The 14,487-nt window shown below is 40.2% G+C and overlaps 1 protein-coding gene across 1 annotated transcript in view; it reads left to right on the top strand.

The window, feature by feature from the left end:
* The window catches only part of map1sa (microtubule-associated protein 1Sa), a 94,433-nt gene that overhangs the window by 64,736 nt on the left and 15,210 nt on the right, over positions 1-14,487 (top strand). Inside the window, exon 3 of the mRNA XM_084310190.1 lies at positions 7,281-7,363. Coding sequence (XP_084166316.1) covers positions 7,281-7,363 — 83 coding nt within the window. The remainder of the gene's footprint in view (positions 1-7,280; positions 7,364-14,487) is intronic.

Here is a 14,487-nt window from a genome sequence, read left to right as displayed (position 1 = left end):
TGTGTAATACTGTATCACTGTGTAATACTGTATCACTGTATAATACTGTATCACACTGTAATACTGTATCACTGTGTAATACTGTATCACTGTGTAATACTGTATCACTGTATAATACTGTATCTCTGTATAATACTGTATCACTGTATAATACTGTATCTCTGTATAATACTGTATCACTGTATAATACTGCATCACTGTGTAATACTGTGTAATACTGTATCACTGTATAATACTGTATCACTGTATACTACTGTATCTCTGTGTAATACTGTATCTCTGTGTAATACTGTATCACTGTATAATACTGTATCACTGTGTAATACTGTATCTCTGTGTAATACTGTATCACTGTATAATACTGTATCACTGTATAATACTGTATCACTGTATAATACTGTATCACTGTATAATACTGTATCACTGTATAATACTGTGTAATACTGTATCACTGTATAATACTGTATCACTGTGTAATACTGTATCACTGTGTAATACTGTATCACTGTATAATACTGTATCACACTGTATCACTGTGTAATACTGTATCACTGTGTAATACTGTATCACTGTGTAATACTGTATCACTGTGTAATACTGTATCACTGTATAATACTGTATCTCTGTATAATACTGTATCTCTGTATAATACTGTATCACTGTATAATACTGTATCTCTGTGTAATACTGTATCACTGTGTAATACTGTATCACTGTATAATACTGTATCACTGTATAATACTGTATCTCTGTGTAATACTGTATCTCTGTGTAATACTGTATCACTGTGTAATACTGTATCACTGTATAATACTGTATCACTGTATAATACTGTATCACTGTATAATACTGTATCACTGTGTAATACTGTATCACTGTATAATACTGTATCACTGTGTAATACTGTATCACTGTATAATACTGTATCACTGTATAATACTGTATCACTGTATAATACTGTATCTCTGTGTAATACTGTATCACTGTATAATACTGTATCACTGTATAATACTGTATCTCTGTGTAATACTGTATCACTGTATAATACTGCATCACTGTATAATACTGCATCACTGTATAATACTGTATCACTGTGTAATACTGTATCACTGTATAATACTGTATCACTGTATAATACTGTATCACTGTATAATACTGTATCACTGTATAATACTGTATCACTGTATAATACTGTATCACTGTGTAATACTGTATCTCTGTATAATACTGTATCACTGTATAATACTGTATCTCTGTATAATACTGTATCTCTGTATAATACTGTATCACTGTATAATACTGTATCACTGTATAATACTGTATCACTGTATAATACTGTATCTCTGTATAATACTGTATCTCTGTATAATATCTCTGTATAATACTGTATCACTGTATAATACTGTATCACTGTATAATACTGTATCACTGTATAATACTGCATCACTGTATAATACTGTATCACTGTATAATACTGCATCACTGTATAATACTGTATCACTGTATAATACTGTATCTCTGTATAATACTGTATCACTGTATAATACTGTATCTCTGTATAATACTGTATCACTGTATAATACTGCATCACTGTATAATACTGTATCACTGTATAATACTGCATCACTGTATAATACTGTATCTCTGTATAATACTGTATCACTGTATAATACTGCATCACTGTATAATACTGTATCTCTGTATAATACTGTATCACTGTATAATACTGTATCTCTGTATAATACTGTATCTCTGTATAATACTGTATCACTGTGTAATACTGTATCACTGTATAATACTGTATCACTGTATAATACTGTATCACTGTATAATACTGTATCTCTGTATAATACTGTATCACTGTATAATACTGTATCACTGTATAATACTGTATCACTGTATAATACTGTATCTCTGTATAATACTGCATCACTGTATAATACTGTATCACTGTATAATACTGTATCACTGTATAATACTGTATCACTGTATAATACTGTATCACTGTATAATACTGTATCACTGTATAATACTAGCTGAACTGGTCAGAAGGAAGGAAGTCGGAGCTTCCTGTTCATCTCCGCACAAAGGTCAAGGTCGGAGCGAGCTCCCTGTACATGTGTGGCTGACGGGTCAAGGTCGGAGCGAGCTCCCTGTACATGTGTGGCTGACGGGTCAAGGTCGGAGCGAGCTCCCTGTACATGTGTGGCTGACGGGTCAAGGTCGGAGCGAGGTCCCTGTACATGTGTGGCTGATGGGTCAAGGTCGGAGCGAGCTCCCTGTACATGTGTGGCTGACGGGTCAAGGTCGGAGCGAGCTCCCTGTACATGTGTGGCTGACGGGTCAAGGTCGGAGCGAGCTCCCTGTACATGTGTGGCTGACGGGTCAAGGTCGGAGCGAGGTCCCTGTACATGTGTGGCTGACGGGTCAAGGTCGGAGCGAGCTCCCTGCACATGTGTGGCTGACGGGTCAAGGTCGGAGCGAGGTCCCTGTACATGTGTGGCTGGCGGGTCAAGGTCGGAGCGAGCTCCCTGTACATGTGTGGCTGACGGGTCAAGGTCGGAGCGAGGTCCCTGTACATGTGTGGCTGACGGGTCAAGGTCGGAGCGAGCTCCCTGTACATGTGTGGCTGACGGGTCAAGGTCGGAGCGAGGTCCCTGTACATGTGTGGCTGACGGGAAACGTTGCTCTCCGAGTGGCATACGGATGTCGAGAATTAGCCTAGTTCACCAGATAATCGGGCATTTAACATTTATCATCTCCACGTCGCGAGGGTACCTCATCTCCTGCCCAGATACCTTGCTAATCCAATAAGAGGCTTGAAATCCTTCAGGCTCCACATGCGGCCTGCATCCTAAGTCTCCTTCTCCTTGTTTCATTTCAAATTAAAAGTCCTATAGCGTTTCATACACAGTCCAGTGCAGCTCCCGAATGGAGTTCTCCTGCAACCACCAATGAAAACTTCGTCAACCACCATTTGGTCAAAAGGGCATTTGATACTGTCGATCATGACATCCTGCTGTCCAAATTAACTAATTATCTTTCCTTATCTTTATTAATTAAGTAAAAACATGGTTTAATTCTTGCTTGTTTACGTAAGAGGAGTCAACATTCTTAATCTGAATGCCATAAAGTAGAATGGGCATACCACAAGGATCAGTTCTTGAATCGTATCAATTAGCATATCAATCAATGACATCTCCTAAGTATTGCGCTAGAATTTGGCTACAAGTTTACGCACATTTAGGGCGGCTACGTGGCGTAGTGGGCAAGGCGCTCGCCACGAATGCGGAGACGCTGGGCTCGCCTGTTCGAGCCCAGCGCTCCACATTGCTTTCAGTTTAGCTGGTCGTCCGTACTAATACACATTGGCCGTATTAGGGGGTGGGAAACTGATGGGTGGGGATCGGGCGTTGTGGACAGCGACTCCTACAGGTCGGTTGGTGCGCCTGCGCAGTAGAATCAGGAAGTGTCGGGGGCAGCGTGAGCCTCCCACGCGTTACTCCTCGCCACTGAGAGATCGAGCTGCGCAGGTGAAAAGATGCGACTGCTGTTACCTCAAGTACCGGAGGGGACTTGTGCTATGTATGACTTAGTCCACATTGCAGCCGGCTTGTGGGAGGCAAGAAACAGCGTCCGTGACAGGGGAGGGTTGAATTGGATGATACGAAATTGGGATGGGAGAAAATATAGAAAATGGGAGAAAATGTGGATCAAAAAAAAAGTTTATGCACATTTATTTGTGCCGTCAAAAACACCTATTGCTGCAGCCAAAAACGTTCTGGCTTCTGACGCTTCCTGCCAAACACTGAATAAAATAAATAAATTTAAAAAAAAAACTGCTTCTCAATCGGAAAACTCACAACTACAGAGTGCTTACCATTTCATACCATACCATTTCATTGGGGCACTATCTTGTGTTTTATTGTAAAAATATGCATGCAATTCTTTTTTTCTCATATCTCATACTGCATCATCATAACCTCTTGGCCAGAACTGTTATCATGACACCAACTAGTCATTATTTGTATACTTTATGCTATAAATACGTTTTCGGGGGTTGTTTGTATTGTTTTCATTATTATTTATATTATTATTATTATTATATGTACAACTTTTAAACATGTAGCCTAATTTTAATGATTGCTTGAACTATCAATGTCCATCAAGGGACTGGTGTTGGAAATCAGCTTCTGCTATATACACGTGTACAATACATCTATATACACGTGTACAATACATCTATATACACATGTACAGTACATCTATATACACGTGTACAGTACATCTATATACACGTGTACAGTACATCTATATACACGTGTACAGTACATCTATATACACGTGTACAGTACATCTATATACACGTGTACAGTACATCTATATACACGTGTACAGTACATCTATATACACGTGTACAGTACATATATATACACGTGTACAGTACATCTATATACACGTGTAGAGTACATCTATATACACGTGTACAGTACATCTATATACACGTGTACAGTACATCTATATACACGTGTACAGTACATCTATATACACGTGTACAGTACATCTATATACACGTGTACAGTACATATATATACACGTGTAGAGTACATATATATACACGTGTAGAGTACATCTATATACACGTGTAGAGTACATCTATATACACGTGTACAGTACATCTATATACACGTGTACAGTACATCTATATACACGTGTACAGTACATCTATATACACGTGTACAGTACATCTATATACACTTGTACAGAACATATATATACACGTGTACAGAACATATATATACACGTGTACAGAACATATATATACATGTGTACAGTACATATATATACATGTGTACAGTACATCTATATACACGTGTACAGTACATCTATATACACGTGTACAGTACATCTATATACACGTGTACAGTACATCTATATACACGTGTACAGTACATCTATATACACGTGTACAGTACATCTATATACACGTGTACAGTACATCTATATACACGTGTACAGTACATCTATATACACGTGTACAGTACATCTATATACACGTGTACAGTACATCTATATACACGTGTACAGTACATCTATATACACGTGTACAGTACATATATATACACGTGTACAGTACATCTATATACGCGTGTACAGTACATATATATACACGTGTACAGTACATCTATATACACGTGTACAGTACATCTATATACACGTGTACAGTACATCATCTATATACACGTGTAGAGTACATCATCTATATACACGTGTAGAGTACATCATCTATATAGACGTGTACAGTACATCATCTATATACACGTGTACAGTACATCTATATACACGTGTACAGTACATCTATATAGATGTGTACAGTACATCTATATAGACGTGTACAGTACATCATCTATATACACGTGTACAGTACATCTATATACACGTGTAGAGTACATCATCTATATACACGTGTACAGTACATCATCTATATACACGTGTACAGTACATCTATATACACGTGTACAGTACATCATCTATATACACGTGTACAGTACATCTATATACACGTGTACAGTACATCATCTATATACACGTGTACAGTACATCATCTATATACACGTGTAGAGTACATCATCTATATACACGTGTACAGTACATCATCTATACACACGTGCACAGTACATCATCTATACACACATGTACAGTACATCATCTATATACACGTGTACAGTACATCATCTATATACACGTGTACAGTACATATATATACACATGTACACATTGTACAGTACATCTATATACACGTGTACAGTACATCATCTATATACACGTGTACAGTACATCATCTATATACACATGTACAGTACATCATCTATATACACATGTACAGTACATCATCTATATACACATGTACAGTACATCATCTATATTCATATGTACAGTACATCATCTATATACATATGTACAGTATATCGGACACTGATTCTGCAACTATCAATGTTATCTGTACTTGTCTCTTACAAATAACTAAACTAATGTCACGTGTGCCAACATGGGATGTATTTTTAGCTGCAGCACTAAACATCCTCAAATGTGTTTGGTCTTTTTATTGAGCTTTTATCTCCAGTGTGTTGTTTGGCTTGTGTTGCGGCTACGTGTTTCTCTTGTTCCTCTTCTCGTGTCATTTCCTTCAGTCTAAACCTCTTGTAGACATAATTGAAGGCAGCTGTTGAAAGGAACCATAAGACCATTTTCTAGGGATATACAGTAGGCCCACAGTAACTCCAAATGATCTGCAATTGATAAGCTAAGATATTAATTTGATCCCCTTGTGGAAATACAGGTGTCATAGCAACATTGGGGCGACTTGTGTACGATGTGGTCCATTCCAATAAAGAAGTAATATAATGAGTCTATAATTATGGCTCTATAAAGAAACATATGTTCAAGTAACGCTCATGTCATGATAAATCTGGTTAGGTCAAAACTACAGGAATATACATAAAAAATACAATAAATATATATGTATATCGGTATCGACCTTGAGGAGCAGAAAGTTATCGATATCGGGGTCAAAATCAATATCGTGCACCCCTACTAAAAACCCATCTGTTTAAACTTGCATATTCACTATAACCCGTGTCACTGTTCTATACCCCCTGCTTATTTTAACTTCACTGTTTTATACTTCCTGTTTTTTGTTTTTAACCTCTACTTCTAAGTGCCTTGCTTTGTTTTTTATGATCTGTAAGGTGACCGTGTCGTGAAAGGCGCCCCCATTTTTTTTAAATTATTATTACCAGGTCGCCTCAGTTTCAGCTAGTTCAAGTTGTTTTATTTGTCACATAATGTACATGTACATTACAGTGAAATGCTTGGTTCTGTATGAGCCCGCTAAGATTGTGCTTCATACAGTAAAAGAAATAAAGAATAAAGACCAAACACTATACAAAATATACAATATGCAAAACTAAAGTACAAAATGCAACGATGCAAAAATGAGGTATAAATGTAGTGCAAATATTTTGGTAATGAATATATAAAGAAATGTGGTGTAGTGTTTAAAGTGAACGTTAAAGGGGAATGATTAAAGTTTAAAGTGAGTGTGTGGATGTGTGTGCAATGAATGTAGCATGGATGGGTTAGTCTTGACACTTTCCTTCCTTCCTTCCTTCCTTCCCGCCCTCTGGACCAAAGGACATGTTGACCAGAGCTGCTCCTCCGTGTTGTTTCCTCCCGTCAGTCTTGTTGTTCTGACCACTGCCTCCTTCTTCCCCCTGCAGGCCAGAGGACCCTGCGGCACAGCGGGGATGTTCTGGACACCCACGTGGTGGTGAACCCAGCCCACGACTTTGTCTGCTCAGAGGTGAGATGAACCATCACTTACACCCCCTCATAGGGCCTAACAAAATTAATAGTTGGTTTCAGGTTGGTTGTCAGTTTGGCCATGGGTAGGTAGGGAATTTATTTTATTTTATTTTTTTATTTTATTCTTTCCCACGGCGACTATGGATAGGGAATTTCTTTATTTAATTAAAATGTTCACAACAACATGGATCCATGTACTCTGCCAGCATGTTTAATATCCATAATACTAAATGTTTGACTAAGATTTCTATGAAACTTTATTCAAAAAAAAAAAAAAAAAAAAAACGTTTTTTTTTTTTTTTTAATATATAATTTTTTTTTTAAACTCATAAAATATATTGGGTCGCACCTAAATCGGCAGGGTCGGTCGGCAACCTGAAACCAACTATTAATTTTGTTAGGCCCAGGGAGGTGTAGTAGTTACACCATTGTAGGGCTGACCCCTATTAGTCGACTAATCGGTCGAAAGGAGCCGTAGTCGACTGGCCAACCTCTTAGTCGAATATATTAAAAAAAGAAGAAAAAATATATAAATTTATTTATTTTTATCATTCTTTCCAAAAGAAAAGAGGCCTAGAATCGTGGCTAACGCTAATGACACGCATACCAGAGGCTAACTGCCTACGAAAACAGGCACAGAGGCACTGAAAGAGGATTTCACCCATCTAATGAACACACTAGACTAGACAAATATCAAGATGTATCCATCAGTGGACCAATTGCATGCTTTTGCAGAGGACATGAAGCCTTCCGTCGACCCCTTCAGACATTAACCACCCCCCACAGCACAAATGGAATGATAATTTTTTTTTTATTTAATAAATGTAAACATAAAAATTTTTATATTATACTTTTTTTTTCGTCGACCAATAGTCGACTAACGGCAAATTTTGGCCAATCATAGTCGGTCATCCGAATCCTTAGTCGGGGACAGCCCTACGTCATTGTTGTTCCCCTCACGGTCCAACGACAGGCGTTCTACTGGTAAGTGTGGTTATTTTTTAACAACAAATTAAACAACCTTTTAACTACAACTTTATTTCAACCAGAAATGCTTAAACAATAATGTTTTTTTTTTATGACTTATACTTTATTGCATATTTTTTCTTTTTGCACACAGTACTTCAGGACAATACAATGAATGACATATTTTGCATCAGCATGGGTCAGTCCTGAAGGACAACATAGACACCTGGACCCCTAACGTCTAGGTTACACTGATACCCCCCATATGGGGGGGAAGACCGAAAAAAAATAAAAATAAAAAATAAAGACATTAGAATAAGTAAACCTAAACAAACGAAAAATTCTACCATAACAAAAAATAAATAAAAAATAAAAAATAGAAAGATAAATTAGACTAAGCCGAGAATATAATGGAAAGTAGTACCAAAACAGAAAGGAAACACCAAACGAAAAAATAAATCTACATTAAAACATAGAGCCATTCTTGTCTACATAAACATGGTGCATTTGTCAGGTATTCTATACTCATGTGTATCGTCGCTGTCTTGGACAAGTGTGCCCCTCCTCCTTTTATAGTAAGTGAAATTGCAAATATTTCCCCCATTTGCTAATATATTTGTCTCCTTTCTCTCCTAAACTAAAAGATATTTTCTCATAGGCAGCTACCCTACCCAGTTCTCCACTCCACTCTCGGAATGACGGGCCTTCTGGTGCCTTCCAGCCTCTCATTATGATCTGTTTGCCTATCATTATACTAGTCTGTATCCAATCAGCTAGGGGCTTTGCGATATGGCTAAGACTGCGGGGATCCCCCAGGATATATAAACCAGAACAGAAATCATACTCCGTCCCTGTGACCTCTGTGATGTAGTCATGTATGTTACTCCAGAAGTCTCCGATTTTCGGACATGACCAGAGTGCATGGACTAGGTCCCCCTCCCCTGTGTGACATTTCCAGCAATCTGGGTTCTCTTTCAGGCCCAGTCTATACATTTTAGAGGGGGTCCAATAAATGCGGTGGAAGATCTTGAATTGTATTAGCCTTGTTCTAATATCCCTGGACACCTGTTTGGGGATCCCCGAGATTATATCCCAGTCCTCTTGCTCAAATGTGACCCCTAGATCCTTTTCCCAGACTATTTTGAGAGCAGAGGATATCCCACTGCCCTCCCTGTCGATAAACATGGAATAGTAGACCGAGGCCTCATGTCCCAACTCAGAAATAGCCAAAATCTTTTTCAGCAGGTCTGTACCCTGGGGGAGGGTCTGTGGCGAGCCAAATGTGCCTATGAGAAGATGCCTCAATTGTAAATATCTCAAATTGATTGTTGGCCAGCTGATATTGTTGAATCAGTTTTTCAAAAGATTTTAATGCATCGTCTTCATAGAGGTCCCCCAGGGTGAGGATGCCTTTGTCTATCCATTCCTTCCACATAAAGGGGGATCTGCATATACACAATTTTGGGTTGGCCCATAAGCCTGCTGACAGGCTTAAATGGGGGTTGATATGAAAGATGCGAGACACCTTCTTCCATACGGCCTGTATGTGAGAGATAATAGGGTGAGTTCGGGCAGTTGGTGGTAATTTAGCTGTAATATACGACAGTGGGGGCAGCCGTGTGTATACCGACTGCTCCATTATACAAACGCAGGGCTCTTGACAAAAAACAATAAAAAAAAACATGACACGCTGTAAACAAAACATAGCGTGATGAAAAAAACACAAAAAAAAAACTAAAACAAAAACACAGACGGATACGATTCTGGTCCATGATCCGTCGGTAGAGTGGTTCGCTCTGAGCGCCGCCCACCCGCGGCATTGTTTTGGCAAAAGTTTGCGCACGTTTGTCATAAAGTGACATCATTCATTCTCAATGAATTAGCGAGAATCCAGCTCGTTTAACGCTAAAGGAACGCTAACGGGATATTGAAGGACAGCCGGTAGGCTAGTAAAAGGAAATGAGAAGAAATCAAAATAAAAAATAAAAATATCAACCCCGCTCATCCATAACGAGCGAATATAGAACAATTCATACCGCAAATGTCATACGTGGGGGATAAGTAGCAAGTAACCAAGTCACTGCATTGTTCAATAGTCTTGTAGGCTAGTCCCCAGTTGGCTCACAGTCAATATACTACACCTTACCGGCTAGGATGATTCCCTTTCATACCGCTGCACTCAGCTGGACCTTGAACAGGTTAGCAGCCCTCAGATAAGCTAGCGAGCTAGCCAGCCAGCTTGCTCAGCGAGCTTCGGATGAAATCCATGGCTTTCTTCGGGTTGTCAAAGCGCCTGGATCCCTCGCCGGTGTCAATTCTGAGTGTGGCCGGGCGCTGCAGTGCAAATTTAACCTGCCGTTCATGTAGGGCTTTCTTGCAGTCTTTGAAGGCATCCCTCTTAGCCTGTGTGCCCCTGGAATAGTCAGGGAAAATCATGACTCGTTTTCCATTCCATCTCAGCTCTCCCTTCTCCTGCGAGGCGCTTAGGATCTTGTCTCTATCTCCCGAGCGAAAGAATCTTGCGATCAACGTGCGGCTTCTGCTTCGGTCCTCCGGGGCGGAGCGGGGAGTCAGTCTGTGAGCACGCTCGATGTACCACCCCTTAGCGGGGGTAGTGATGCCCAGCAGCTCCGGTATGAGATTCTCGAGGAAGGTATTTGCGTCCCCTGTCTCGCTGCCCTCCGGTATCCCGACGAAGCGTAGGTTATTGCGTCTGCTTCTGTCCTCCATGTCGTCCATTTTATCACGGATAGCCTCCATCTCAGCTCTGGTAGCGGGTGGTTCAGACTGTAGCTGTTTGTCGGCGTCCTCCAGAAAGCCCAGTCTCCCCTCCACGTCACTGATCCTTGACACGAGTGATGTCAGTTTCCCTTCCATCGACATGGTGGCTTTGCGAATTTCACCCAAGCTTTGCATCTCTTTAGATATTTTCTTCAGGATTATAAAAATATTCGCTATGTCCTCCCCCGTCGAATTTGCACTTTCTTCTGTAGTAGGAGATTCATCATCGCCATCTTGGTCCACGTTGGGACCCCCCGAGCGTAAACCTTCCTTTTTAGTGGTACTCTGAGGTGGGTTTTTCTGTTTGCTCGCCATTTTCAGACTCCCAAGATGATCGCTCCTCTATGATGACTTTGTTGTGTCTATTTGCCGACTAAGGATACTGTTTTAGGATATAAATCAAGATGCCGCTGCGAGCAGCTCTCTCTCAAGCGGCCATCTTCTTCACCGCGTCACGTGACCGTCACACGTGAAAACACACTGGGAATGGGAACTTTAAACAATAATGTTAGTGATGGAAGGGAACTAATTTTGTCCAGAAATGGAAAGCTTGCCAATGTTCATCAGGCAGAATTGTTACAATAGCCCATAATACATTTTCCCAATGATAAATCCCGATACGTAGTGGACCGTGCCGGAAACTAAAGTGATGTCAGACTACAACTCCCTATACTCCCATCAGCTGTCTGTATGAACTACAACTCCTTATTACATGGCGTTTTCACATTCGCCGAAATGCTTGCTTGTGATTGGTCAATAGCCCCCCGACTGCGGTCATTATTTTTCAATAATGACCGCAGATTTTTCAATAATGACCGCAGAGCGCAGCTGTTCGCAATCAAGCCCACTGACACACTGTTTCAGTGCAATTAGACACTGCCGTGCCGGCGATGACAGGGGGCGGAGCGACGAGCGGAGCCAGAACACAGCGGAGGCTGCCCGCAATAATAATAATCACTTTATTTGGGCTGACAGAGCCACAGAACAACTGCGATTTGTCAAATGAATTAGGTATATTGTTAGTAAGTTAGCCATGTAATAAGCGGGATAATGTATAGCCTACTCGGTCATTGTCGCAAAATAATTGACCTTCACTACGTTTAAAACACCTCGGCGCGGCGCCTCGGTATTTTAAACTCCGTGTCGGTCAATTATTTTGCGACAATGACCTCGTAGGCATACATTATCCCTTACCTATACTCCCCATCAGCTGTCTGTATGAACTACAACTCCCTATACTCCCATCAGCTGTCTGTATGAACTACAACTCCCTATACTTCCATCAGCTGTCTGTATGAACTACAACTCCCTATACTCCCATCAGCTGTCTGTATGAACGGGTCTTCCCGAGTTGATCTGGGATAGGGATGGGTACCGTTCACACAAACTCTCTCTCTCTCTCTAATAACTAAAATAATTATTTCAGTTGTAAAGAACTTCTCAATTTCAACATTGTTATTTATTTAGAACATTTAGTTCTTTTTTTGTTCTGACACACTATAATAAATCGCATGATAGGGTGGCTGGGTGGCGCAGCGGACATTGCGCTCGTCACCAACGCAAGAGACACCGGGTTCGAATCCGGCTGTCGGCGTTGCTTCCGGCCTGGGCTGGCCGTCATACTGACACAATTGGCAGAGTTAGCGGGTGGGGAGTCGAAGGGTGGTAGTCTGGTCGTTGTGAACAGCGACTCCTACAGGTCGGTTGGGGCGCTTGCACAGCAAAGTCAGGAAAAATGGCGGGGGCAGTGTGAGCCTCCTACACGTTACTCCTCGCCAAATGAGAGTCCGCGCTGACAGGTGAAAAGATGTGACAGGCTGCCTCCACATGTATCGGAGGGGACAAGGCTTCTATCCTCCCTACAACCGGCCAGTGGGGGGCATATGCAAGCAACGATCAGGACAGGGGAGGGAGAATTGGCACGAGAGGTAAATTGGGATGGGGAGAAAAAATCACAAAGGAGGAGAAAAAGTAGATAAAAAAAAAATCGCATGATCATGTATTGTGTTTTTAAATGTTTGAATATCGACATTATCTGGCCATCCTCAGTAAATAATATGATCAAACTCCCCTGACCTCATCTGGTCGTTCCAAAGACCCAAGAGATGGGACAAGATATATGTATACTTTTGTGCAAAAGGCTCCCTCTTCTCTAGCATATTACACTCTTCATACTTTATTCTAAACATGTAAAGGTTAGTGCCGTCAGGCGATTAAAAAAATGCATCTAATTAATTACAGGATTTGTAATTAATTAATCTAATTAATCACATTTGAATCGCATAACCATTTTAGGCCTGACATTCTATATTCTATAATCATATTTCAAATGGCATGTGTCTGGCAGAAATCTGTACTGTATCTACAAAACCTTCTGTTTAATCATCTTCCATTTATTAATTTGCTTAGATTTTTCAGGTCTGGTACATTTGAGCATGGTGTTACTCACAGTCAAAGATAAAAACATTTTTATTGATATTCTCATTTGGTTCATTACAATTTACTCAAGCCTAGTAACAGACACAGTATTTCTGACACTGGGAATACATTCCCTGAGATCCATAGATGTCCCTAGAATCAGATACCAAGAACATGCAAATGGACCATATTTTTAAATGTTTTTTTAATTATTTTGAGTTAATTTTCATAACGCGATAATTTGCTGTGTAATTAATTAATCTAACGCAATAAACTTGACAGCCCTAGTAAAGGTATAGGAATTTTGTACCGATTGATCTAGCCTGAATCGGTACTTGGTGTAATGTCATTTGGTCGGTCCCCTAATCTGGACCTACATCTGGAAGAACAGGGTGGCGACGTGGATCCTCCCTAACTGGGTCGGCTTTGTATGTTTTTTAAAAAGAGTTTGTGGCGGATGCATGCTGAGAGAGATTCCACTCCCTGGGCTTCAGTCACGCTGCACTAGTGTGTGATATATAACACACCATGAAAGGGCTTGAAATCGAGGGAATCCCACCGTCCCAGGGATTATCAGGGAAACTATAAAAGGAGGGAAGGGTCATCACGTCACCGCGTAGCACGCAGACGCACATCGGTGCCAAGTGTGGACACTTTCAGTTCACATTGAGTTGCATGGGATCAGCCGTCTCCTTGTTTAACAGGTTATTATCACCTCAGATGTCAGAATCATCTCTAATTTGTTGCAGAGTTAACTAGCTAACGTTTGATATATTGGTTGATGTATATTTCCTCAGATAGCTGGTATATTATTTTTATTTGAATACAGGCTTCAATAGAACTGACGTCTAAGTCTGGCACCAAGCAGAGCATAGAACGCTGGTATTCTGACATCAGTGACCCTTCCTTCTTTTATAGTGTCTTTGGGAGATGATCAAAAAGGTGATATAAAAATAT

Source organism: Notolepis coatsorum (genome assembly GCF_963971535.1).
Source record: "Notolepis coatsorum genome assembly, chromosome: 3".
In the NCBI taxonomy this organism is placed as follows: Eukaryota; Metazoa; Chordata; class Actinopteri; order Aulopiformes; family Paralepididae; genus Notolepis; species Notolepis coatsorum.
Note: the sequence above shows the minus strand (reverse complement) of the source record. Positions and strands in the feature narration are given on the sequence as shown.